This window comes from Fundulus heteroclitus, chromosome 3, assembly GCF_011125445.2.
Source record: "Fundulus heteroclitus isolate FHET01 chromosome 3, MU-UCD_Fhet_4.1, whole genome shotgun sequence".
In the NCBI taxonomy this organism is placed as follows: domain Eukaryota; kingdom Metazoa; phylum Chordata; class Actinopteri; order Cyprinodontiformes; family Fundulidae; genus Fundulus; species Fundulus heteroclitus.
The window spans coordinates 45041183-45068786 of NC_046363.1; the positions used below are offsets into that span (position 1 = coordinate 45041183).

Sequence of the window (27604 nt, forward strand, 5' to 3'; positions counted from 1 at the left end):
TCACGACTCTCCTCCTCCGCCTCGAACACTCTGGAGAGGGCATCTGGCTTAGTGTTCTTAGATCCTGGTCTGTAGGAGAGGGAAAAGTTAAAGCGATCGAAGAACAGGGCCCACCTGGCTTGTCTAGGGTTTAGCCTCTTGGCGGTCTTGAGGTACTCCAGGTTCTTGTGGTCCGTCCAAACCAGGAAGGGGAGTTTGGCGCCCTCCAGCCAGTGTCTCCATTCCTCAAGCGCCAACTTCACCGCCAAGAGTTCCCGATTTCCCACGTCATAATTGCGCTCTGCAGGGGATAACTTTCTAGAGAAGAAAGCACATGGGTGAATGAGACCATCCAAGGCCTTCTGGCTGAGAACAGCCCCGACCCCTGAGCTAGAAGCATCCACCTCCACAATGAATTGTCTCTCCGGGTCGGGGGAAACTAGGATCGGGGCAGAGGTAAACAGCTCCTTGAGAAGTTTAAAAGCACTATCTGCCTCTTCATTCCATGCAAACTTAATCTTGCTTGATGTAAGAGCATGGAGCGGGGCCGCAACCTGGCTGAAGTTACGGATGAACCGTCTATAGAAATTGGCAAACCCCAAAAACCTCTGGAGCTGCTTTCTGTCATTTGGAGCGGGCCATTCGTTGACTGCGCGGACTTTGGTCGGGTCCATGGACACCCGACCGGGGGTTATAATGAAACCCAGGAAGGAAGTGGAGGTTGTGTGAAACTCACACTTCTCTGCCTTGACATAGAGTTGGTTTTGTAACAGACGGAGCAGAACGGAGCGGACATGTTGCTTATGGAGGGTGAGGTTCTTAGAGTACACGAGAATGTCGTCTAGGTAGACAAACACAAAACGTCCTATCATGTCTCTAAGGACCTCGTTGACTAAGTTTTGGAAGACAGCCGGAGCGTTGGTGAGACCGAAAGGCATTACCAAGTATTCATAATGACCAGTGGGGGTGTTAAAAGCGGTCTTCCACTCATCGCCCTCCCTTATTCGAACCAGATGGTAGGCATTTCTCAGATCCAGCTTGGTGAAAATCTTGGCCTCCTGGACCTGGTCAAACGCCGTGTTCATGAGGGGAATGGGGTAACGGTTCTTTACAGAGATGTCGTTTAGGCCCCTATAGTCTATGCACGGGCGGAGCGAGCCATCTTTCTTCCCCACAAAGAAGAAGCCTGCCCCTGCAGGTGAGGAAGAGGGGCGAATAATGCCTGCTCTTAAGGACTCATTAATGTAGTCCTGCATGGCTTGGGACTCAGGAGGGGACAATGAATAGAGGCGACCTCTGGGTGGGGTGGTCCCAGACAGCAGGTCGATCGCACAGTCAAACGGGCGATGAGGAGGGAGACTCGTGGCCTTAGATTTATTAAAAACCTCCCTTAAATCATGGTATTCAGACGGAACCTTGGACAGATCAGGATAATAATCGTCTGCCTTACCCTCAGATGAAGGGGGATGCTGGGCGGAGAACAGACACGATTCAGAGCAGGACGGGGCCCACCCCATCACTTCGACCCGCCGCCAATCAACCTGGGGGTTGTGTCTCCGGAGCCAAGTGGCACCCAAAATCACTGGAACCTGTGGGGAGTCTATAATCATAAAAGTCAGCCTCTCTCTGTGATTTCCTCCCAATATTAGCTCCACTGGCTCAGAAACAAGACGAGAAATATTTAACTCATGACCATCCAGGGCAAGAACACTACGGGTAGAAGAGCCAGGGTGGAGTCGGATGTTCAGTCTTTTGGCCAGCCCTTCATCCATGAACTCTGTGTCCGCCCCTGAGTCGATGAAGACGGAGAGTCTGTGGGATTCAGTAGAAGTGGTTAGAGTGGCAGGGAATAACCGGTCTGGGGAGACAGCGAGCTTGGTGTAGCTCAGTAGAGACCTCCCCTCACCTACTGAGCTTGGTCTTTTAACGGGCAAGACCGAACGCGATGACCAGCTCCTCCACAATAGAGGCAGAGACCCTGTTGCTGCCTGCGCTGGTGCTCCTCCTTAGACAGACCAGCCTTTCCTAGCTGCATAGGTTCCGGGTCGGGCAACCTCTGAGAAACTGGAGGGGGAACGGAGGGGACAGCTGAAAAACGAGGACGGGGAGAGGAGGTTGAGCGGCGCTCTCTTCGTCGCTCCAGGAGGCGGAGATCCACCCGGGTAGTAAGTTCCTCAAGTTGCTTGAGGGATTTGGGATATTCCCGGGTGGCTAACTCATCCTTGATCCTATCATTTAAACCATGGATAAAAACATCCATGAGCGCATACTCATTCCATAAGCTCTCAGCAGCTAGCAAATGGAAATCAATAATGTAATCGGACACTGATCTCTCCCCCTGTCTCAGAGACAAGAGCCCCCTAGAGGACTCACGGCAGGGCAGCAGGGGACTGAACACTCTTGTTAATTCTCTGGAGAAGTCATAGTACGAGTGGCAAATTGAGGAGTCATTCTGCCACTCGGAAGTTCCCCAAAGTCGGGCCTTTCCCGCCAACAAAGAGATAACATACGCGACCTTAGAACGGTCGGTTGGGAAGGAGGATGGCTGTAGCTCGAATTGTATCTCACACTGTGTGAGAAATGCCCGGCACTGTTCAGGATTGCCACTAAAGAGCTCAGGCGGAGTGAGACGCGGCTCTGGCAGCGATGAGGTCACCGGACGTGACGCAGGGGCCGGGGGAGCTGTTTGCGGAAGTGGAGTCGGGGAAGTGGGTTGGCCGCGGAGGTGCGTAAGAATCTCAAAGACGCCGGCTTCTAACTGGGAAATAGACTTCTCCACTCCCGCGCGCCACTGACCATCGGGTGAAGGATCCATTTGGCCAGAACGTGCTGTGACGAATAAGGGCGGACCCAAAGACAACCCGAGACAGGTCAGTGGCTCTTGAGCCGATTTTATTGAAAAAACAGGGAAGCGGAGGCTTTCGGGACGTGCTGCTCGTGCTTACGGGCCGACAACTCCTGGGGGGATAGAGACGGGTTAGTGACCAGTGGAGGCGATAGAGAGGATGAGCTGAAGGTTTGGTCACTAACCTGATGGGGAGATGACTTCTTTAGGAGTCCTTGCTCCAAAGCGTGTCGGAAGCCGAGCGACAGGGAAATCCGGGGGGCGTCGTCCAGGGGCAGTCTGAGTTCGATCACGGGGAAGGCCAATACGTCCAGGCGACAAATCCAAGGGGAAATCCAAAGAAGGGTCCGAGTCCAGTTCCAAGATCCAGTTTCCAGAGAGCACAGATTGATTAAGGGACAGGCAGGTTCCAGTACTCACGGGCTAGCGGGGTCAAAAACACAGGAGGGCAATCCGGGGTCCAGAGGCTGACACAGCAGGGCTCAGGCGGGCAGACAGAATCCAGGAGAGGGCTAGGCTGGCTCAGAGATGAAGGCAAAGACAGGTCGGGCAACAGACAGGCAGGCAGTTTGATAATAATTGCTGGAAGTTCTCACCGGTTGGCTCGAGACGTTCTGGCACTGGAGGCTGCGAGGCGCAGGGCTTATAAGCCGGTAGAGGTGGAGGCAGCGCAGGTGCGTTGATTGCAATTAGCAGCCCCAGTGCCAGAAACGTTACAATAGCTGTGTATATTCAAATAAATACATGATATGTTTCACCCCTCAGGAAGCAAGTCTAACAGCGGTTATGGAGAAACTTCTGGAAACATTTGAAAATTTAGATGAAGCTGAGTTTGAGCGTTTTTGGGAAACCCTACAGATGACAGCCATGAAGCACAGGAGAAGAACCCCGACCTACTTTAATGAAACGAAATGGAAAGTGGCCGAGCTGATGTTGGAGCAGTTTGATGAACAAAGTTTAGACGAGGCGATGCAGATTTTAAAGCAGATAAATCGGTCTGATTTGGTACAGAAGATTCCAGTGAAAATCTCGACAAGTAAGTTAAGGGAAACCAACTTCTGATTAATGCAGTATGCTGATCACGATGGGTTATCTTTCTCTGATTAATATAAGATTTTTAAATCCGATAAATAATCAACATTTTCAATGCTTGTGGAGTTTATTTCTGAGCATTAAGCAGATTTTATTATAAACATATCATGTTTAAGATTATCCCAGATTATCAGTAATAAATGGATAAGATATTAAATTACCAGTAATATATCCAATGATTTGATCACCAGTCTGTGTCTTGACCATATGTGATTAGAAATCGCATATCGTAGTTTGCCAGCTTGTCACAATACTTTCAGAAGTGAATATTGGCAACATATTTCCTGCCAAATGGGAGCATATAATGCATCTGAAATCATAACTTCTAACAATTTAATTTAGGCATAACTAGAATGCACTTCTAGTTTAGACATTACAGTCAGGCAGTCTTGTAGACAGCTCAGGGGTCCTATCAAGTAGTGTACCGTAATGCTCTGAATATCCATTGAGCGGAGCGGCTTCGTTGCTAGCCAAAGTCGTACTTACACATTTTAACAGATTTATGAGATTGTACCACATAAAATCGGCCAGCAAGCACAACGGTAATCATATATAAGACGCATCATCAATTTTTGAGAAAATTTATGGATTTTAAGTGTGTCTTATAGTCTGAAAAATACGGTAGATTGTGCAGAACAACCCACTCTCATGGCAAATGGGACCCCGGATGAATAAGGTTTAATAAGGTTATTGTTTCTCTACAAGGACCTGTTAAACGCCTGGATGCCAAGGAAACTAAAGGAGTGATGGTAATTATTCAATCACTGAATGGTGATATTTAGACGTATCTCATCTGGGTGAAGAGTCAGAAAGTAGCATCTGATCTGTGTTCTACAGCCGGACTCCAGCTGCTGGACTGAACTTGTACCTGAGGAAAACCGGACAGATGCAGAAGCTCCAACCTACAGGTGAAATGAGCCTCATCAGCACTGCTGCACAGGAAACTGGAAACTTCAAATAAATGTTTGTGTTTTTTTTTTTTGCCTAACCATATTTCAGCTTCCAGTGTGAAGCTGGACACTTTGAATGCAGCGTCTCTGGTCTGCGTTGGGTCTGTTCAGAAAAGGTCATTTTTAAGTACCGGTTCTGCTCCTGGGACGGACACATGGAGAGGATAGAAAGCAGAGGATACATGCCTGCAGGTCCTATGATGGACATCACCCTCATTACGGGGAAGATGATGGAGGTGTTCCTGCCACACTGGATCTGTACTGGTAGGAGAACACGATGGTGGCAAACTTTTTAACATGATGGATTCAAACCTTTTCCTCTCGGTGTCTCACTGCTGTGTTTTATTCAGATGACATCCCTAAACCTTTGGACTGGTTTGCAGTCCTACACATGGACGACTGCGGAGACGCTGTGGAAAAAGTCTCTGAGGTCTCATCAGCACATGTCAAACTATCTGAACCCATTTTCTCTCCGAGAGCGGCGCTGATGAAAATTGGCTTTCCTGTGAAAATCAGCTGCAACGTGTTGATCTATCAGACCAACACAGCTTTCCTCACACTACATGTTTACCTCATCCCACGGGATCCAGCGTTACAGCAGGTAATCACAGGTCTACCAGTGTGGAGGAACACAGCTCAGACACATCAATACTTTCACTTGTTTTGTTTTTTGTTTTTACAGAAAATGGACCAGAGGGAAACTTCCAATGGATACAAAGTGATCCGAAAGCCAGACCCAGAGAAGTCCCTGAAAGTGAAAGATTATTTCATCCTCTCATCAGATCTGGATGCAGCAGAAGTTTCTCCTAAAGTAGGTTTGATGCAGCTTTAGATGTTTTTTCATCAGACTCTACATGCATCTAAAGGCCATTTTATGGTTGCACAATACGTAACACATGTATCGTCTACATCACTCTCGGTAAATGAGCTAGAAGTACCATGGGTTCAGTCAGTAATGCACTTGGTGATACTTTTTAAAATACTGTATATAATATAGTAAGATTGTACTAAACGCGTATCATCCCTGTCTTTTCTTTAGACAGGAATAAAACTCCAATATCCGAGAGGAAAGCCAAATTTCTTTGAGGTGTACGTTGAAAATGCAAACAGGAACTTCAGTCTGATGCTCAGACCCGACGGAGAGGACCAGCCAGTGTGGGAGTGTGCTGTTCGAAAAGGTCTGTTTCAGATCAGTGAATTTCAGTTAAAGTATTGACAACAAAATGCTCCTCAGAGGAACTTCACTGCTTGATTTGAGCAGCTTTGCTTCACAGAATGAGGAAGAACTCATCTGATTGGTTGGTTTTAAATTTGGGTCAATAAGAGAAGACCTGTTTACATGAACTGATTTATTTGCATTTCTGTTTCAGATGAGTATCAAAGCAGTGGCCAGGCACAAGGTGAGACAACCTGGTGGATTGTACAAAGATTTTCACATCCCTTTACAAATATAAAAACTCAATGGGGTAACTTTCTGAAACCGAATAACACAAAGTTGAGCATGACTGTGAGGTGGAAGGAAAGCGATAGATGGTTTTCACCATTTTTTTCCAAAATAACTTTTTAATTATCTTATTTGTCTATCTTTGCATCTTAGTTGTATTGTTAGTTTCAGTTGTACATGTATAGCACTTTGTTGACTGAGGGTGTTTTAAAGTGCTTTATGAATAAGGTGGGATGGTATAGTGTTTCACTGGAGAGATTATGTGACTCCAGTTTGTGCACATGAAGGCCTGAAAGAAACATTTAGGTCTCACCCGATCAGAGCATCTCCTAACACATCTTTACTGTGTCAAGTTTAGTTTATCTGTTCTGGCCAGGTTTCAATCAGATTACATCACATTAGCAACTCCCTGACCCAACTTGAACTGTATGAATAGTTAATTTATTGTAAATCCTTTATAAAGCTGGATAATCTGTCACTTTTTAACCATTTTCTCCTCAGAGAAGCAGCGTTCAGATGAGCATCTGTCTGCAATGATGCAAAGAGTGAGTAAGAGAATTTTCTAACATTTGAGGATTATTATTCTAGTCATACCAACCATTTAAACATCAGAGCCACATCACCCCCAGTTACACTCTTTAAAGCAAACACATTCATGCAAAGATACACAGAACGGTGGGCAGCTTGGGGTCAAGTGCCTTGCTCAGGGGCACGTTAACATTTGACAAGGGGAAGCCACAACCTTCTGGTTACAAGTCGACTGTTCTGCCCGCAGAGCCGCCCTCTGCTGGTAGCAGCTGTTTAAGAACAAGTCAGCATTTTATGCCGTGGAGTGATCGACGTTCTTTCTTGTAAATCTTTAGGCAGCGGCAATCACATCAGACAAGGAGATGCTTTTGAAACTGTTGAAAGATCTGAAACAACATGAGCTTAAAGATTTCAAATGGCAACTGAAGAACAGAGACGAGAGTTCAGGCATCCCAAGCATCCCAGCGAGTCGACTGGAGGAGGCAAATACTTCCGACCTGGTGGATCTGATGATGAAGACCTTCACCCAACAGGCTGTGGAGGTCACCAAAGACATTTTTAAGAAAATTAACAGGAATGATCTGGTGGAGTGGCTTTCAGACACCAGATCATGATCTGAAGGTCAGGCATCACAGGAGAAATGAACTGGTAAATTTATCTTATTTTAAATTTATTTTGAAAATGCTTTGAATAACCTGATGAATCCGCTGTGGTTCTGGAAAGATTGTTACAGTTCAGTACAGATATGTGTAAAATGATTTCTCCAGCCCTAAATTCTTTGTTTTTCTCCCAAGGGCACAGACTGAAATGTTGTAAAGGTGGCCTGGATTTGTAGTTTCCTGGGCTGGATTGGATTTTGTTGATCAAGTCGGGTGCATGTAAAGTAAAAAGCCTGCAAGTCTGTCTTGAGGGCTTTCCATCTCATCCTGGGGGATTCAGAGGAGTTTGCAGGCTACATGTAGATCCTCTGGTTGGGTGTCCTTCCAGAAGTCAGAAATACTTCCAAGGGGAGATGACCAGAAGGCCCAGTGATCATAAACCTGATCCACCTCAGCTGAATCCTTCCAGTACTTTAGAGCCTCAGCTTCACTCTGAGCTCCTGAAAGACTTTTAATCATTTACTACCCAACATCTCACCTGCCTGCATCCAGGGTTTTCTTTTAAAACGATCAAAATACTTTTATTTGGAAGTAAAAAGACTTGAGACTCACCGTGCCGCCCTGCAGGACTTTGCCATGAACCATAACGTCTGTTTCTTTAATACTTGTTTGCATTTAAAATAACATTAGAATGTCAATGACAACAATTTTCTTTTCAAATAGACCTTTCCTGCTGATGATATTAATTATGTAAATATTTTTATAACTCTTGAATATTTAAATTTTTAATACATATAAAATATTTGCGGAGTGGTTCGCAGCCGAGTGCGAAGCGGCCGGCATGAAAATCAGTGCCTCCAAATCCGAGACCATGGTCTTGAACCGGAAAAGGGTAGAGTGCCTTCTCCGGGTTGGGGAGGATGTGCTGCCCCTAGTGGAGGAGTTCAAGTATCTTGGGGTCTTCTTCACGAATGAGGGGAAGATGGAGCGGGAGATGGACAGGCGGATTGGTGCAGCGTCTGCTGTGAAGCGGGCGCTGTACCGATCCGTTGTGGTGAAGAGAGAGCTGAGCCAAAAGACGAAGCTCTCGATTTACCGGTCGATCTACGTTCCTACCCTCATCTATGGTCACGAGCTTTGGGTCGTGACCGAAAGAACGAGATCCCGGATCCAAGCGGCTGAAATGAGTTTTCTCCGTAGTGTGTCTGGGCTCTCCCTTAGAGATAGGGTGAGGAGCTCAGTCATCCGGGGAGGACTCAGAGTAGAGCCGCTGCTCCTCCACGTCCAGAGGAGCCAGTTGAGGTGGCTCGGGCATCTGGTCAGGATGCCTCCTGGACGCCTCCCTGGTGAGGTGTTCCGGGCACGTCCCACCGGGAGGAGGCCCAGGGGAAGACCCAGGACACGCTGGAGGGACCATGTCTCTCTGCTGGGAACGCCTTGGGATTCCTCCTGAGGAGCTGGCCCAAGTGGCTGGAGAGAGGGACGTCTGGGCCTCCCTACTGAAGCTGCTACCCCCGCGACCCGACCTGTATAAGAGGAAGATGGATGGATGGATAGATGGATGGAAAATATTTACTTTTTGGGTTAATGACATTCTTGCATGCAGGCTTTTAGTACCTTTTTGATTATAAACAACTTCTGTAAAACAATTAAATAATGCAAATCAGATTTTTTATGGAACTTAATGCAATACAGAGAAATATATAAATGGTTCCTATCCAATTTAACAAGATGTAAAATAAATATTCAATAATAGTAAAATTCTTTCAAATGTCTTTTTTTATTGAGTAAGGATTGAAAAGGTTTACATTGCACAGAAAAATTTCTTATTTTACCCCCACATCCCAAAACCTCAACGAACACTGAGAGCTAGCAGACAAAAAGAAAACCAACAGAAACAAAACCACAATCCCATGTACCGAGCATGCATGTAGTGAAAGCATAAGGGAAACCTTCTCCTTAACAGGAAGAACCTCCAGCAGAACCAGAACCAGCCTCAGTGTACCTCTGCTATGGCTTTTCACACAGATAAGACAGACATGTAAACAAAACCACAGAAGCCCTGATCCAGGAATACTCTCTATGTGAGAGAAAAGTAAAGCGGTAGTGGCAGCAATGGCTCTTTAGTGGCTTCATCCAGGAGAGGAACTCAGCTAAGCAGAAAGGCTTTAAGCCACTTTTATAGGTGTGGACAATAAAAGAGAGTTGGTTGTAATAAAAGCTCAACCAGCAGCTATGTTTGATCATCTATCATCTATGACATGAAGTTCTATGCAGCAGGAGCTCAGCTGATGCCTCCCCTGGATGTTGAACACCAGGCCAGATGTCGCTGCTATGAAGAGAAAAAATAGACAGAATATAAAGCTCACAACAACTTGGCACCTCCTTACCTCTCTGATCTTCTGTTATTACACAACCATCAGAAATCTTCGCTCTTCCTCATCCCCTTTTCTTGTCACAGCTCGTGTCCACTTGATGACCATGGGTCAAGAGCCTTCTCCTGTACAGGAGATAATAATGTCTGGTAATACTGTTTTTATTGGTTATCTGTGTATAATTTTTGTTCAGTGACTTGAAAGGAGCTTCTAGATAAAATATATTATTATCATTATTATTAAAATTTAAAGATGGAATAACAACAAATAATCCCATACTGGAGCGCAGTAGGAGAACGTAGCAGACTGATATAAAGTGGTCAACTGCCAATTGCAACATATATAAACTTATTCTTAGAAATATGAAGATATGTTTAAATTTTTACCAAAAGTATTGTATCTTAATACTCTAAAATAGTGGTTTTGTAGCTAGTGTAGAGTTATAATATTTACATTATTTAAAGATAGAAAAAAAAGGGAGATGAGAAAGAGTAGGAACCAGTCCAGAGCTGTCAGCATTCAGCACCATAACTTCCACATGAGGATAAAAAAAACATTTTACCTGGTTAGATGTGACTGTTTACCTTCACAGAAACAGGTGTTTCTATTTACCTCCCCACTTACCTCTCAGCCTGAGAAGAGTCATGTAACTCTTTCCTCTGTGAAGGTCAGTATATCAGATCTGGACTAGATCTTGGGAGCCTACTCAATTTGGATTAATTGTAAAACCAGTAGATATGAAGGGAAAACTACTTAATAAAACTTACCAAGAAACCAGTGACACAGAGCACACATCCACGTGGTGCATAAAGCATTAAAACATCTAACAAATGGAGATTGATGTACAAGACAAATAAAAACATGTAATTGCAAACAGATATTGAAAAGGACATCCCTCCAGTTTGACCCAGTTGAGCCGAACCTTCCTGGATTTTTAGAGTCTCTGAACTCATTTTGATTCCTGGAAGGGCGCAATCACATGGGATAGATAAATTAATCATAAAGGTACCTGGTGTAATGTAAGAAATTTATCAGGATTTAAAAAATGTCAACGCTCCACCCAATAAAAACAATTTCATGACTGTGGGGTTTCAGATTCTCATTTCATACATGTAATCATCTGTTTTAATAAAATACGCAATCACATTCAGGATTTAACACGTAAATGATACTCAAACTTATCATTAATCATGAACTTTAAAGTCAATTCATACAGAGAAGATTTAAAGTGGCAAAAGTAATGTAATAAAGAAGCAAGGTCATATGCTTCTCATATTTTGGAGATTTTTGGTCTTGTTTCAACTACACCAGTTTTCTAGGGGACAATTTGGAGAAAAGCAGTTAAAGTTAATTAAAGTTACAAAAAGAACTATTTTACAAAATATTTTAATTAATGAAATAATTCAATTTCAATTCAATTTATTTATATAGCGCCAAATCATGAAACATGTCATCTCAAGGCACTTTACAAAATCAAGTTCAATCATATTATACAGATTGGGTCAGATTATACAGATTGGTCAAAAATGTCCTATATAAGGAAACCAGTTGATTGCATCAAAGTCCCGACAAGCAGCATTCACTCCTGGGGAAGCGTAGAGCCACAGGGAGAGTCATCTGCATTGTACATGGCTTTGCTGCAATCTCTCATACTGAGCAAGCATGAAGCGACAGTGGGAAGAAAAACTCCCCATTAACGGGAAGGAAAAACCTCCGGCAGAACCGGGCTCAGTATGAACGGTCATCTGCCTCGACCGACTGGGGGTTACAGAAGACAGAGCAGAGACACAACAAGAGAGACAAAAAAGCACAGAAGCACACATTGATCTAGTAATCTGTTCTACATTAGATGGTAGTAGCGGGTGAGCCGTCTTCTCTGGATGATGTCACAGTTAACAGAACGCCAGACCAGGTGTACCTACTATGAAGAAAAAGAGAGAGAGCAAAAAGTTAAAAGCTGAAATGACGACAGTCATTTCAATGTAATACAATGCAAAACTGGAGAACAGTAGACTGAAGAACAGTAGAAATCAGTAGAGTGAGAAAATTAGACCCTGATGTCCTCCAGCAGCCTAAGCCTATAGCAGCATAACTATAGAGGTAGCTCAGGGTAACATGAGCAACTCTAACTATAAGCTTTGTCAAAAAGGAAAGTTTTAACATTAGTCTTAAAAATAGATAGGGTGTCTGCCTCACGGACCAAAACTGGGAGTTGGTTCCACAGGAGAGGAGCCTGATAGCTAAAGGATCTGCCTCCCATTCTACTTTTAGAGACTCTAGGAACCACCAGCAGACCTGCAGTCTGAGAGCGAAGTGCTCTGTTAGGAACATACGGGGTAATCAGAGCTCTGATATATGATGGAGCTTGATTATTAAGGGCTCTATACGTTAGAAGGAGAATTTTAAATTCTATTCTTGATTTAACAGGAAGCCAATGAAGGGAAGCTAAAATTGGAGAAATATGATCCCTCTTGTTGATTTTCATCAGAACTCTTGCCGCAGCATTTTGGATCAGCTGAAGACTTCGAACTGCATTTTGTGGACTTCCTGACAGTAAAGAATTACAATAGTCCAGCCTTGAAGTAACAAATGCATGGACTAGTTTTTCAGCATCACTCCTGGACAGAATGTTTCTAATTTTGGCGATATTCCGGAGGTGAAAAACGGAAACTCTGGAAACCTGTTTAATATGGGATTTAAATGACATGTCTTGGTCGAAAACAACACCAAGATTTTTAACTTTATTACCAGAGGCCAAGTTAATGCCATCCAGATTAAGTGATTGATTAAGAACTTTATTTTTTGAAGACTCTGGCCCAAAGATTCTAGTCCATTCTGTCCTGACGAATAGGCCACATGGCCTCATCTACGTCACATTCAATATTTTCCCTTGCACCTAGGGAAAAATCTTCTTGCATGCCTGATCCATCCTTGACATGCCTCTGCATCTACATCTTGTGCAGCAGCAGACATTGCATTGAGCAAGGGCATCTGCTAATAGGAGCCGTGATCATATACTTTCCATCACCATGCACTGAAGAATTCCTCTATAGGAATAGATAGAGATTAATATACTGTATAGCAGCAACACCTGCTGTCCCGTCGAAAAACTCTTACCATGGACGCAACCTTGTTTCTATTGAGAAAAGTTTGGACTCTTTGTCCTGCCCCTCTAAGTGAAAGGCCATGATTTACCACATGATCAATCATGGTTGCCCAAATTTCATCTGTAACTTCAGCCCTTCCAGCTACACCGCCACCTCGCACATGGATTCCTCTTCCTCATAATCTTCTTCCCCTGACCCATCTACCTCTAACTCTGACTCTCATCTGCCTTACGTTGACCATCCATGCTTGCAAAGAACAACACACAACATGGCACCTTTTACGTAAAGCCTGTAAACTGACTGCAAATTGAAAAATTGTGTAAAGAGGTGTCAAACAGGTGCTTCAGTGATTTCATTCTGATCAAGAAGTTTCTAAGAGCTTGGAACATATGGTTTCTGTTTTGCTACCACAGCTAAAGCAATGGAGTTTGGACTGCATGAATGACATCTGCGTTAACTGTTTTGCAAAAGGGTGGGGAAAATGAGTCAAACCAATGAAAATGGGTTAACTCATTTGCAAGAGGTGTCTTTTGCTCTGCTGAGATGGTGATGCTGTAAACTGAGAGGTTGCCAGTTTCTTCAAACAGGTCAAAGCAATCTATAAAAACTGTAAATCAGACTGAAAGATGGTTGCCACTCCTCCTCCTCTTCCCACAGATCTGGGAAAGTGGAAATTTGAATAATTGGAGGGAGTTGACTCATTTATACTAACGTAGTCCTCTTGTAGCCAGGTTTCTGTGAGACAAAACAAATCAATCTGTTTATCAGAAATCAATTCGTTAACAAACAAAGTCTTTGGAGGGAGAGACCTTATATTTAATAGACCACATTTAATTGTTTTATTTTTAGGTTCAAGGTGAACCGTATTGATTTTTATTAGGTTTTTATGATTTGTTCCTTTTAGATAAGTTTTTGATCTGTTAAGTTTTGGCCGTGGGAAAGACACCGTCTCAATAGGATAATGGATGGGTAACAGAACAGAAGCTGCAGAGAAGTGTGTTAAACTACGGCTCTGCTTCCTGGTCTGGACCCTGGGTTGTCAGCATTTAGGAGGACTAATAAATCCGGCCAGATTTCTAGAAAGAAGAGCTGCACCATCCAAAGTAGGATGGATGCCATCTCTCCGGATCAGACCAGGTTTTCCCCAGAAAGTTCTCCAGTTATCAATGTAGCCCACGTCGTTTTCAGGACACCACCTAGACAACCAGCGGTTGAATGATGACATGAGGCTAAACATGTCATCACTGGTCAGATCAGGCAGGGGACCAGAGAAAATTACAGAGTCCGACATTGCTTTAGCAAACTCACACACCGAAGCAACACCAACTTTAGTGACCTCCAATCGGCGTGACCGGGTGTCATTACCGCCAGCGTGAATAACAATCTTACTGTATTTACGCTTATCCTTAGCCAGCAGTTTTAGGTAAGATTCTATGTCGCCCGTTCTGGCCCCTGGCAGGCATTTAACTATGGTCCCTGGTGTCTCTAGTGCCACGTTTCTGACTATTGAGCTCCCAATAATCAGGGTCGGCTTCTCAGCGGGTGTGTCGCTGAGTGGGGAAAATTTGTTTGAAACGCAGACGGGTTGGTGGTGAACTGGGGGCTGAAATCTAGAGCTATGCTTCCTACGAACTGTCACCCAGCCGGCCTGCTTACCCGGCTGCTCGGGTGCTTCTGGAGGACCACTAAGTGAACTAACGCTAGGTCTATGTGGCTCCGCGCTAGCAGAGGGGCGGCTATCAGCTGGTCTTTCCATAGCACGGAGCCGGGACTCTAATTCTGACACCCTCACCTCCAAAGCTACAAAAACACTACATTTATTACAAGTACCATTATCACTAAAGGAGGCAGAGGAATAGCTAAACATCTGACACAGAGAGCAGGAGATAAGAGGAGACTTAGTCAGAGACGGAGAAGCTGAAGTAATAGTAGGAAAGGAAGCCATTGTGGAGGTAAAGCTAGGCTAGGCTAAAGCTAGGCTAGCGCCCTTCTACCACGCCAAGAGGGCAAACCGTGAAACACGAGGAGTTCCCAAGCGTGATGTGCAGCAACAGAAAATGTTTTAAAAGTGCTTATGTGTTAGAAACAGATGTTACAGCAAAGAGATTAAAGATAAAAGTGAGAGAATCTGGAGCAACAAACTGTTGCTCACGCAGTGAAAACAGGAAGTGATACAATACGCCTTACCGCAAACCGCAAAATACTTGAACAACCGATGGCTGCCAAGTGTTAGATGTCAGATTTTTTTCCTTTACCTCTCTAGTTGTGCTTTTCCCTGTTTCCCCAGTCAAGAAACAGTAATTGATATTGGAAACCAAAATAAACCACAAATCAATGATTTATGAGTAAAAACAAGATATTGTTTTATTAATATATTATTGCTTAAATGGTGTAGTAAAGTTTGAAGCAAACGTTCTACAATATAAAAGGTTATGTATGTATACAGTCTAGGCATACAAGAATATGACAGAGATGCTCTACTATATGAACCAATAAGCATGTTTACACATAGAAAATAGTCTGTGGGTACCAACATATTTATTGATCCTTTTTTCCCTCCTAAGACCATTTTCATTACTATTGTTTCTTGTGTTGCTAACATATTTGTTTTAAACTGGGACACTACTGGGGATTGTTGTGATTATGTCCATATCCATAAGGTAGAAAAAATACAAAATATACCAATTCAAACAATAACAAACAATACAAAAATGATCATGAAAATCCCAAGGTAAAAATATTGTGTAAAATTTTAAATATAGAAATAAATGGCAACATCTCCAGAAGTTTATAGGTTTAGACTATTTAAAATCTACATTTTATCTTAAGTTATTTTAATGCTGCATTAAGCCATTTCGCCCTATATTGCAAATCAAACCCCCATCCCTCCATGCCCCTAAATGGAATTTCGTAAATTGAATTCAGTTTAACACAGTTTATTTGTGCAATGTGAATTCACAACACAGAAGAAGATTTTAGTAGAGTGATTGTAAACACTTAACTTCAGCCATCAATCCGTTGCCTCCAACTGTTTGTGGCATCTAAACTATCTTTTCTTTTTGAAAAGTTAATCCATGGTTCTCTGTCTTTTTAAAAAGGCTAGGCAGACCAGAAAGCAGTCATGTTTCAGGCACGGTGAGTCGATGCCAACTCAGTAGGGGTGTTCTAAAAATTGCTAGAAGTTACTGAATGTCATTACCTAACCTGCCTATATGGTAATGTGCTTGTGACTATAATAAGAGAGACAAAAATTGTACTTGTGGAAAAGACAAAGTGAGTAAAAACACTCTAAATAAATGTGTTTTTTTATTAATCTCAAATAACACTCCTTTATCTGGGCTGGCGACTGGCACAAGTGACCAAAAGGAAACTAGCAGAGATAAAAAAAAAATATTTGTTTTAGTTTAGTTTGTTCTTCACATTATGGTCCGCTAGAGAGACTTCAACAACAGTAACCAAGTCATTGGCATACCTGTGCATGTGTGAATAATTTATATTGTGGTTACGGAGGGAAGAAATCCCTTACTCTGACTGCAGCTGGGAGGGATTGCTGCATGAAGACTGGCCAGTCTGTGAGTGCAGCAAGGCGGAATCCCTGCTAGTTGTGAGGAGCCAGAATCAGATCTGCTTTCACAGATTTGTCACCAGTGAATTTTTTTAAAGAGTCATTTGAGGGATACAGGAAGTGTAGAAATTACAATGTGATTCCTCTTTTCAGATGCTGTTCATGAGGTTTTGAGGAATGCCTCATCAGGTCTGGACCTGGAGTTTTTATGTTAATAAAATTCAATGTATTCCTAAAATATTTTTTCTCTGTCTGATCAAATGCCACCTGATACATAAACTGGTACACAATGCTTCTTTCTGCTGAATTTGATGCATGGGATCGATGGAGGTTTCTTTCTGATTTTACAGTTTGCATTCAGCACAACATGCTGATATTCACTGTGAGGCTTTGATGACAAACAGAAAAAAAACAAGATAAGAAACAAGACATTACATGGTCTGAAACTCTGAGAAATCAGACCACAATCCACATCCAGGATAAAGAGGCTCAGTGAATGTGGTGTTGAAGGTGTGGAGGTGAATCAGTGTATCTGAGGAGACTCTGTAGAAGGACACAATGCCAGCAAGATAGTCCACATACACCGCTACTCTGTTCAAGACAGAGGATGAGGAGGATGGAGAGGAAAAGAAGTAGGATAAATAAGAGGGAGAGTGGGTGGGGGACGAGGATGTGGAGGTAGAAATGGGTGTTTGTATCTTATTGTGACAGTAAGAGTAACTACCATCATTAGAACATGTCAGACTCCATGAGTGATCATTCACTGCAAACACGACATCCTGACTGGTTCCTTTCCTCCTGATTCTTCTGTAACTGGCAGATATAGTAACATCTCCTTTACATTCAACCTCCCAGTAAAAACGACCGTCCTCTAGTTTATTTTGACACAGTAATTGTGGCCAGACATCAAATCTGTCAGGATGATCAGGATATAACTGTTCCTCTTCCACACGTGTCACCTTCCTGTTGCCATCAGACAGTCTGAGTTTGCTGTTCACGGTGTTTGTGTCGATTTCGAGTTGACAGGAATCTGATGGAGAAAACAAACATGATCAGGATGCAGTTCTTCTTCATTTATACACACTTTGATGACATACTCCATAAAAACTGATGTTATTATTCAAATGAGAAACACTCACACTTTGTCAAACCTGGTACCAACCATTGGTCTCCATGAGGGTCCACCCTGCAAGGAGGAGGATTAGACTATACATGTCAAGAACCAGAGACAGAGGACCCAGTATTCAACCAGATAAGCGAGATGAATAATTAAGATTCATCTTGCCAATTCACAACACATGTCATCTGAATTTACGAAGTGAAATTCAACCAAATCCTTCAGACGGATTGGTCAAAACGTTTCCTCTCTAAGGAAACCCAGCAGGTTGCATCAAGTCTCTCCAAGCAGCATTCACTCCTCCTGAAAGAGCGTAGAGCCACAGTGGACAGTCGTCTGCATAATTGATGGCTGTCCTGTACACTCTCTGGCTCTACACTTACCATTGTTGCGGCCGTCTATTGCCTCCCCCCTCCTTTTATTCAGCATTTCCCCTCGTCTCTTCACAGCTAAGACCCCACGGCTCCTTTCATACCGGAACATTAAGAACATTAACTTGGACACTCTCTCTTCACACATCCTAAGAACTTTAATCCTGGATCCTTCTTCCTCACCGGATGAACTGACATCTCAGTACAATAACTGCTTAAATGACATTTTGAACCTCCCTGCCCCAACAAAATCCCGGACTGTTACCTTTTCCCACTCCGCCCCCTGGTTTACCCCTGAACTCCGGACCATGAAGGCTAAGTGCCGTCAACTTAAAAGACTTAAATAGAAAACCGGTTTAACAATTCACAGCGAAATGTATATAACTCAGATAACTCAATATAAAGAACTAATCACTAAAACTAAATCCACTTACTATTCCAACCTGATCTGCTCATATGAAGGTAATTCTCGGACTCTTTTTTTGGTGTTTAACAATATTTTCAAATCCCCAGCTTCTCTTTCTACCCACCTATGCTCACTTGATCCCATCCCGTCTGCCCTGGTCAAATCCTGCCTTCACGCTCTCCTTCCCTTCATAACTGCCATCATTCAGTCCTCTCTTGGTTCTGGAATTGTTCCATCTCTTTTCAAAACTGCTATTATCACTCCTATTTTGAAGATACCTGGACTAGATTCCAACAATAACAATAATCTCAGGCCAATTTCAAATTTACCTTTTATTTCAAAAATAATGAATAAAACAGTCGGTTCTCAGCTTCATTCTCACTTAACTCACAACAACCTTTATGAACAGTTCCAGTCTGGCTTCCGTCCCCGTCATAGCACTGAAACCGCCCTCTTAAAAATAATCAATGATCTTTTAATAGCAGCTGACTCTGGTCTAATTTCATCCTCATTCTTGATCTAAGTGCAGCCTTCGACACAGTTTCACACTCTACCCTACTCCATCAATATTATACAATTAGCATCACTCATACTCCCCTAGCCTGGTTTCAATCCTATCTTTCTGGCTGCACTCAGTTTGTTCAGATTAAGTCCTATCGTTCCAACTCCTCTCCAGTTACCACCGGTGTTCCCCAAGGCTCTGTTCTAGGACCTCTACTTTTTATCATCTACATTCTCCCCCATGGCAATATCTTTAGGAAATTTAACATCAATTTTCACTGTTATGCGGATGACACCCAGCTCTATCTTTCTTGTAAACCAAACTCTTCACTCCCACCTCCTTCATTAATCTCCTGCTTAACCGAAATAAAATCCTGGTTCACCTCCAACTTTCTTAAACTGAATAATGACAAGACAGAAATCCTCCTAGTGGGAACACAATCTACTTTATCCAAAGCTGACAGTTTCTCCCTTTCATTTGCAACTCCGTAATCTCCCCTTCACCTCAGGACAAGAGTCTGGGTGTCATCCTTGATAGCACCTTGTCCTTCTCCTTTCACATTAACAACCTTACCCGTTCCGCTTACTTTCACTTAAGCAATATCAATCGCCTTCGCCCCTCTCTCTCCCCTAGCTCCACCTGCACTCTTGTTCATAGTCTGGTCACTTCCCGCATCGATAACTGTAATTCTCTTCTTTTCGGTCTTCCTCAAAAATCCATTCACAAGCTTCAGTCAGTACAAAACTCAGCAGCTCGCATCATTTCTAGAACCCCCTCTTTTCATCACAACACCCCAGTCCTGCAGCAGCTCCACTGGCTTCCTGTGAAGTTCAGAATTCAGTTCAAAATCCTCCTACTTACTTTTAAAGTTATTCACAATCTCTCCCCTCCATACCTTTCTGATTTACTTTAGATTTCTACTCCCTCCCGCATACTTAGATCTTCTTCTACCACTCACTTAGTTGTTCCATCAGCCCGTCTTAGCACCATGGGGAGCAGAGCTTTTTCTCGTTCTGCGCCCACACTCTGGAATTCTCTCCCCCCTGACATCTGCAACACCAAGTCTTTACCCTTGTTCAAATCAAAACTCAAAACCCACATGTTCAAGATTGCATTTTCATTATGATTTTAATATTACTTTCCTGTGTGTAGTTTGTGTTGTTTCTTTTAATTATGACGATATTACTTTTACCATTTATTGTTTTTACAAGATACATTGACCTTGAGTGTTTTGAAAGGCACTTGAAATAAAATTTATTATTATTATTATTATTATTATTATTATTATTATTATTATTATTATTATTATTATTATTATCTGATCAGATTGTGCTAGAAGAGCAGTGACACTAGGAGTGAACTTATGGTTTCTAGTTTTGAATGTGAGCAGCACGCTACATTAACTGACATGGTGGTGTATAACGAAATTTGTTGTCTTTAATTTGATTATGCAATGCTTAAATATTTGTGCGTTACTTTGTTGTACAAACCTTGAAAATTTAAAAGGGCAGAAAACCACAAGTTTCCGCTGACACTCCTTACTGAGCTTAAATTGTATTAATTCTTACTTTTATGTTAGTTATTATTGTACACTGTATATTTACAAATGTTAATATTTTTTCCCTTACTTTTTGTATGTTTTTCTTTGAAATACTCAAAATAACAAATTTGTTCATGCATTCAATGTAGTTTCTTTTAAAGGCACAGAATGAAAGTTCAGGGCATGATAAAAAAAATAATAGTGATACTTTCAGCTGTTTCTCCTCTATCTAGAAGAAAGTGGTAGGTCTCTCCATACCTGAGAGTTTCAAGTCTCCAGTGTGTATCCTTCTGTCCAGCCAACAGCTGCCTCAAGCCTGCTTCTCCTGGATGATTGTAGCGCAGGTCCAACTCTTTCAGATGTGAAGGGTTGGAGCTCAGAGCCGATGCCAGAGAAGTGCAGCCTTCCTCTGATATCAGACAGCCTGATAGCCTGCAAGGAAAATATAATACATGATTTAGTCCCAAATTAAATACAAAGCTTAAGATTAAAGTTCAATCCAAGTTTGAGTATTTTTTTGGCAGTGAAGCAAATATAAAAAAGTAAAGAAATGGGTCAATAAGACTTATTTGCATAATAAATAGATGAGAAAACGGAGGAGGATGAAAAGCTGCTTGATATTATTTAGAATGAGCAGCGACTGCCTGCGATGAGCAGAAATTCAGTGGGATTGAAAGGAGACAGATCATGCTTTTCATTTTTTCCTTTTCACATTGAAATCATTCAGTTATTGCCTACATAAAGTGTGACAGCAATGCTTTAGTTTGTACTCCTCGTTATTGTTGCTCCACAGTCACTCTTTTAAGCAAGCTACATACTCAACAAGAACCAAGAATTGTGTTATTTTTACCAGGGTGACAAAAACATGAGAAAAGTTTGTTGTGGCTTTCTTTATTGATACTCCACAAGACTGAAAGGAGAAAACTATGTCATTGTCTGAAAGAATATAAAAAATGTCTCGGTTCTTGTGGAGTATTTAGTAGCCTTTACTACTATCCTGAGGTCCATCTGAGAGAAACTCGTCTTGGTACCGTCTCTTTAAATGTAAAGGAGGCACTTCATACCCCACCCCCCGCCACGTCACAGAGCATTCCTCTTCAGCCTGTTTGGCCATTCTTGTAGTCTGCTGTGAGATGGTGTGATGAATTATGGAAGTTAATACACCAAACAGCCTAACATTTTGACTTGTCCACCTGTAGTTTCAGCATCCTTTAGCTTGGACTACAGAATTGTGGCAAAAGAATAAAAATAGTGCATTTGTGAAGCTTTGTTTAGCAGCTCTGCAGCAAATACTCTGGAGTAATTGTTAAAAAAAACATTAGACAGTAAAGAAAACGGAACAGCTGGGAAAATACCCCAAACACAATATAAAGATATATACGCAGCTCCTGGACAGACTACATTCAACTTCTCTCAAACGCAAGACTCCAAGTACACAAAAACATTTATTTGAAGACTTGATTTCGCATAATTTGTCCACTTTAAATTAGGATGAAGGTCGTAGAAGCTATGAAGCCTCACCTAAGAATCTCCAGTTTGCAGTTTGGACTCGCCAGTCCAGCAGAGAGAAGCTTCACACCTGAATCCTGCAGGTTGTTGTTACTCAGGTCCAGTTCTCTGAGACTGGAGGACTGGGAGCTGAGAACTGAGGCCAGAGCTTTGCAGCTCGTCTCTGTGAGGTTACAGCCAGTCAGTCTGCAAGCACAATGTAGAGAAAATAATAAACAGACTGTTTTCTTTTTACCCTGATAAATGTGGTCAATGAAAATGTTTTGCAAGAAAGCTTTAGCTTTGTGAAAAAGTATTGTAGCAGTGTGCACTAACATAGCTCGGTTGGAAGCTTTGACCACCGGCAGCAGCTTAAGGAGAAAATCCTCTGAAGCAGAATATTTCTTCAGGTCAAACACGTCGAGATCTTTCTCTGATGACAGCAAGATGAAGATTAGGGCGGACCACTGTGCAGGCGACAGTTTATCTGTAGAAAGACTTCCTGATCTCAGGGACTGTTGTATCTCCTCCTCTAGAGAATGATCATGGAGTTCATTCAGACAGTGGAACAGATTGATGCTTTTCTCTACAGCAAGATGTTCCTCGTTGATCTTGCTCTTGATGTAGCTGACAGCCTCTTGGTTGGTCTTGATGTTAGTTCCTCTGTGTGACGTCAGACCTTGTAGCAGACTCTGATTGGTCTGCAGGGAAAGTCCCAGGAGGAAGCGGAGGAACAGGTCAAGATGTCCGTTTGGAAACTGTAGGACCTTGTCTACTGCACTCTGATAAAAGCTCTCTGGTTCAACCTTTTTCCTAAATAGAAGGAACCACCACAACCAGAGAAAAGTTTGTCTTTCTTCCAGAAGGTTGACACCAGAGTTAATGAAGGTCAGATGAACATGAAGAGCAGCCAGAAACTCCTGAACACTCAGATGAATGAAGCAGAACACCTTGTCCTGGAACAGTCCTCCTCTCTCCTCTCTGAGGATCTGAGTGAACACTCCTGAGTACACTGAGGCTGCTCTGATATCGATGCCACACTCTGTCAGCTCTGATTCATGGAAGATCAGGTTTCCTTTCTGCAGCTGATCAAAAGCCAGTTTTCCCAGAGAATCAATCATCTTCCTGCTCTCTGGACTCCAGTCTGCATCTGTTGCATCTCCACCATCATACTTGACCTTCTTCACTTTGAACAGAACCAGAAGGAAGTGGATGTACATCTCAGTGAGCATCTTCGGCAGCTGTCCTCCCTCTCTGGTCTCCAACACGTCCTCCAGAACCGTAGCAGTGATCCAGCAGAAGACTGGGATGTGGCACATGATGTGGAGGCTTCTTGATGTCTTCATGTGGGAGATGATCCTCATGGCCTGCTCCTCATCTCTGAACCTCTTCCTGAAGTACTCCTCCTTCTGAGGGTCAGTGAACCCTCTGACCTCTGTCACCATGTCAACACACTCAGGAGGGATCTGATTGGCTGCTGCAGGTCGTGTGGTTATCCAGATGCGAGCAGAGGGAAGCAGTTTTCCCCTGATGAGGTTTGTCAGCAGAAGATCCACTGAGGTGGACTCTGTAGCATCAGTCAGGATCTCCTGGTTCTGGAAGTCCAGAGGAAGTCGACTCTCATCCAGACCATCAAAGATGAACAGAACCTGGAAGTGTTCAAAGCTGCAGATTTCTTTGGTTTTAGTAAAGAAGTGATGAACAAGGTCCACCAAGCTGAACCTTTTCTCTTTCAGCACATTCAGCTCTCTGAAGGTAAATGGAAATATGAACTGGATGTTCTGGTGGGCTTTGCCTTCAGCCCAGTCCAGAGTGAACTTCTGGGTTAAGACTGTTTTCCCAATGCCAGCCACTCCCTTTGTCATCACTGTTCTGATTGGTTGATCTCTTCCAGGTGGGACTTTAAAGATGTCTTCTTGTCTGATAGTTGTTTCTGGTCTGTGTGGTTTCCTGGATGCTGCTTCAATCTGTCTGATTTCATGTTCATCATTGACCTCTCCAGTCCCTCCCTCTGTGATGTAGAGCTCTGTGTAGATCTGGTTCAGAAGGGTTGGACTTCCTGCTTTAGCGATCCCCTCAAACACACACTGGAACCTCTTCTTCACAGCAGATTTATGTTTAGCCTCACAAACAGCAGCACAGTGTTCTGCATTAACATAAACACATAATTAGTATAATTAATAAATAAACATCATTGTCCCTTAAAGACGGAGTAACCAAATACAGTGGTATGCAAAAGTATTTGGACATAATAACATTTTTGCAGGTAGTCGCTTTACAACCACAAAACTCAAGTCTTGTATTTTTATTTTATATGAAAAACAGTTTAGCAAAAATGTGAAGTGGGAAGATGTGTTAGGCCCAGCCATGGTAGGAGACAAGGACTGAACTGCACACAGAGAACAAAAAAAAACAAATTAAAACCCTTAATCCCAGAATGCAAAGCATGAATAGACTTTCATGACCAATCCTTCCTTCCAGGAAGGACTTTCACACCAAGGATCTTCTGGGGTCTCTTTGCACAGCCTGCACCTGAGATCTTACCTGATCTGGTAGATCTGGGCCTCTATTGCTCTGGTGCTCAATGCCCGCTCCTGTGCTGCCATGATCAGAACTTTACTGCTGTCCTTCAGTCCAGCCCTCTCTAGTCATTGGTAGGATTTGGTCATATTAACTACTTCAGCTATGTGTCGGTGGTACATCCCATGCAGGGTTTTTCCTCTCATGATCATTCCTTCAGTTCCTTCTCTTCCAGCGTCTGAGACATTTGCTGAGCACTTCATCCCTTGGAGCCATCTACCTGATATATTTTTGGAGCTTGGTTGTTTCATCTTCTATGCTGGCTCTGGGCTCCCTAGACCTCTACCTCCTTCTTTTTTGCTTAATGTATAGCCTAAGGATGCTGGATTTGGGGTGGCATGTAGCCAAGGGTTACTGGAGCAGTACAATTCCAATAGTGTCTTGTTGTCTTCTAATGTCCATTGCCTACATGTTTCAGTAGCTCATTTGTTGTCATAGTGCCCTGGTTCCTCAACACTTGACACAGACCTTGTTTGACTGGACTGAGCAGGTATGGTTTTCTGTTTTTTTACTTTCAACATATATAATATGAGGTAAGCATCAGCCTTAGTGGTCTTGCCCAAGACCAACATTGAATGAAACCATCCAGCATCTCACAGCAGGGTGCAAGATTTTAGCAGGGAAGGAATACATGGAACGCCATAACCATGGGACTGGTATAGTGTACAGAAACATCTGTTCAGAATACCAACTGGAGACCCCCAGGTCAAAATGGGAGTCACCTCCCAAGGTGGTGGAGAATGACAGAGATTTGGTCCTGTGGGACTTCCAGATACAAAGAGACAAGGACTGAACTGCACAAAGATACAATGGTAATGGCAAACCAACCGGACATTGTGATAATTGATAAACAGCAGAAAACAGCTGTTGTGATCGATGTGGCCGTCCTGAGTGATGGAAACATCAGAAAAAAAAGAGCACACGACACTGGAGAAATACCAAGGGCTTAGGGAAGAACTATAACAAGTCTGGAAGGTGAAGACACCAGTAGGGGCCGTGGTCATAGGAGCACTTGGGGCAGTAACCCCCAGTCTGGAGAAGTAGCTCCTACAGATACCTGGAAAAACATCAGACATCTCAGTCCAGAAGGGCACACTCTGAGGTACAGCTAAAGCTTGTTACATACTCCATGAGAACATAAAGATTTATTTTCTTGTAGTCAGGGTGGGAAGAAAACAAAAAAAGTTAGTTTTGGCTCTGTCTATTCATGCTGCGCGAGACGCTCAACTGCAGAATTCAGCCCCACTATACACGTCACTGAAGATCAGGCTGGCAAATTTGTGAAAGAGATGAAGGAGACAGACATTGCTCTGAGACCTACCAATCCAGAATCAGTCAGTCTCTTAGCTGTGGGAAACAAAATCTCCCATCAGATGTAAATAATTCTGGCCTTCACTGTGTGTGTAATTTCTTTGTTTTTCTGTCCTACAGAAACAATGGCTTCTGTGTCTCTTTCCTGTCCTTTCAACACCATCCAGTTCCAGCATATGGCTGTTCATGCAGAGCGTTGTTCTGCTGGAGATTTCATTGCGTTAAAAAGGGTGCATGAATATTATGCACAAACATCTGTCAATGTTTTTGATTAGAAAAACAGCATTTACCTATTTAGTTAACTCTTCCTTAAGAAAATGAACTTACTGCTCTGCAGACAGACAGACAGCTCCTCCTGCTGCATCCTCTTCAGAAAATTCAGGACGATCTTCACTAATGCTTTACTGTTGTTCCTTCTCTGCTCTTCATCATCACCTTCCAGCACCTCTTCATCCTCCCTCTGACCCACAATGAGCTCTGGACGGTCAGTGCTCAGAAACTTCTGGATTATCTTGAGCTCCTTCCTCACAAAATCGATAATATTGTCCTCCAGCAGCTAGAACAGAATCAAAGAGGACAGTAATCCGGACTGATTGCCGTGGAACCCTGATCTACAAACAGCAACCTGGAGATCAGAACAGATGTAACATAGCTGCACATGTACAGACCGTGAATATGGAGTCCAGTTGTGTTTGATCCTGCCGGCCGCAATAATCACTGGGAACATCCTTCCTCCCATCGGCTCTGTGGAAGAATCAGAAAACCAGTTAACTTATCTGCTTTTCCTGGTTCAAGATGTCCATTCAGTCCAGAACATAACTAAGTGACATTTATTTATATACCTCCTTTAGTGCTTTCCAAAGAGAACATAAAACCTGATTAGATTTAAAAAGTAATCAGAGGTGACCTATTATGCTTCCTTTTAAACATTTAGGATATGCCAATAGGCTATTCAAAATATTTTTATATTTCTGCACAATATCAATAGTCCAGCATGAATAAACATTCCTAATCTAAAACACGGTGACTTTAAAAAATAATGAAAATGTTGCACTGGCCCAGTCAAAGTAAAGACCTCAACCAAATAAAAATACTGATGAGATTTTCAGAGAGCTGTGCAGAAACAAATGCCTGCAAACCTGAGTGGATTGAAGCAACACTGGAAAGAAGAGTGGAGCAAAGGTCCTCCACGGAGGTCTGGGACACTACGGCTCTGAGTGGTTGTGGTTCTGCCAAGTTGGATCATCACATTAACCGAGTTGTTCTGCTTTGTTGGGTCATGAAGTGGACCAATTGATTTTTCCATATTGGGTCATCAAGTGGATTTAGTGATTCAGCTGTGTTGGATCATGAAGTAGACCTACTTTTTCTGCTATGTGGGATCTTTACATTGACCCAGTGGTTCTGCGATGTTGGTTCATTATGTTTTTTTTCCATGTAGGGTCATAAAATGGAAGCCATCATTCTACTGTGTTGGATCATGAGGTGTACCTAGTAGTTCTGCCAAATTGGATCATGACAACTTCAGATTAAAAAACGGAAACATTCCCATCAGAACCTCTGCAATAAATTAAAAATCCAATATTCACTTGTCCACATAATGAAAACATTTCAGTCTGATGTTTAAAGCTCACCTTGTTGAAGCAGAAGGATGTTTGGATGAGAACTCAAGGATGTGATGCATGGATATGTCGCTGCTTAAGGACACAGAACTGGGTTCAGATTCATTCTTATTTTTGACTCTCTGATGAAGCCTGAGAGGAGAACGTTATAGAATAGAATAAAAATACATTTATTGACCCACA

The 27604-nt window shown here is 42.8% G+C and overlaps 3 protein-coding genes and 1 long non-coding RNA gene across 4 annotated transcripts in view; 1 reads left to right on the forward strand and 3 right to left on the reverse strand.

The window, feature by feature from the left end:
• The window catches only part of LOC105924485, a 252954-nt gene that overhangs the window by 114191 nt on the left and 111159 nt on the right, over positions 1-27604 (forward strand). The window contains exons 13-18 of the mRNA XM_036135517.1: positions 3590-3860; positions 4622-4665; positions 4754-4824; positions 4916-5130; positions 5217-5467; positions 5549-5677. Coding sequence (XP_035991410.1) covers positions 3590-3860; positions 4622-4665; positions 4754-4824; positions 4916-5130; positions 5217-5467; positions 5549-5677 — 981 coding nt within the window. The remainder of the gene's footprint in view (positions 1-3589; positions 3861-4621; positions 4666-4753; positions 4825-4915; positions 5131-5216; positions 5468-5548; positions 5678-27604) is intronic.
• LOC118562707 overlaps positions 1-27604 on the reverse strand; it is a 275945-nt gene that overhangs the window by 72831 nt on the left and 175510 nt on the right. The window lies entirely within an intron of this gene.
• LOC118562711 lies at positions 218-3106 on the reverse strand. The gene is made up of 3 exons (XR_004930774.1): positions 3010-3106; positions 1430-2043; positions 218-297 (listed from the first exon to the last, which is right to left on the reverse strand). It is a non-coding gene; the product is annotated as an uncharacterized LOC118562711 (long non-coding RNA).
• LOC118562706 (NACHT, LRR and PYD domains-containing protein 12-like) lies at positions 16035-27549 on the reverse strand. Its single transcript, XM_036135518.1, has 9 exons — positions 27434-27549; positions 26468-26543; positions 26127-26355; positions 22746-24054; positions 22245-22700; positions 21942-22115; positions 20679-20852; positions 17624-17670; positions 16035-17514 (listed from the first exon to the last, which is right to left on the reverse strand). The coding sequence occupies exons 1-9, from the start codon at positions 27481-27483 to the stop codon at positions 16916-16918; spliced, it is 3114 nt and encodes a 1037-aa protein (XP_035991411.1). The 5' UTR covers positions 27484-27549; the 3' UTR covers positions 16035-16915.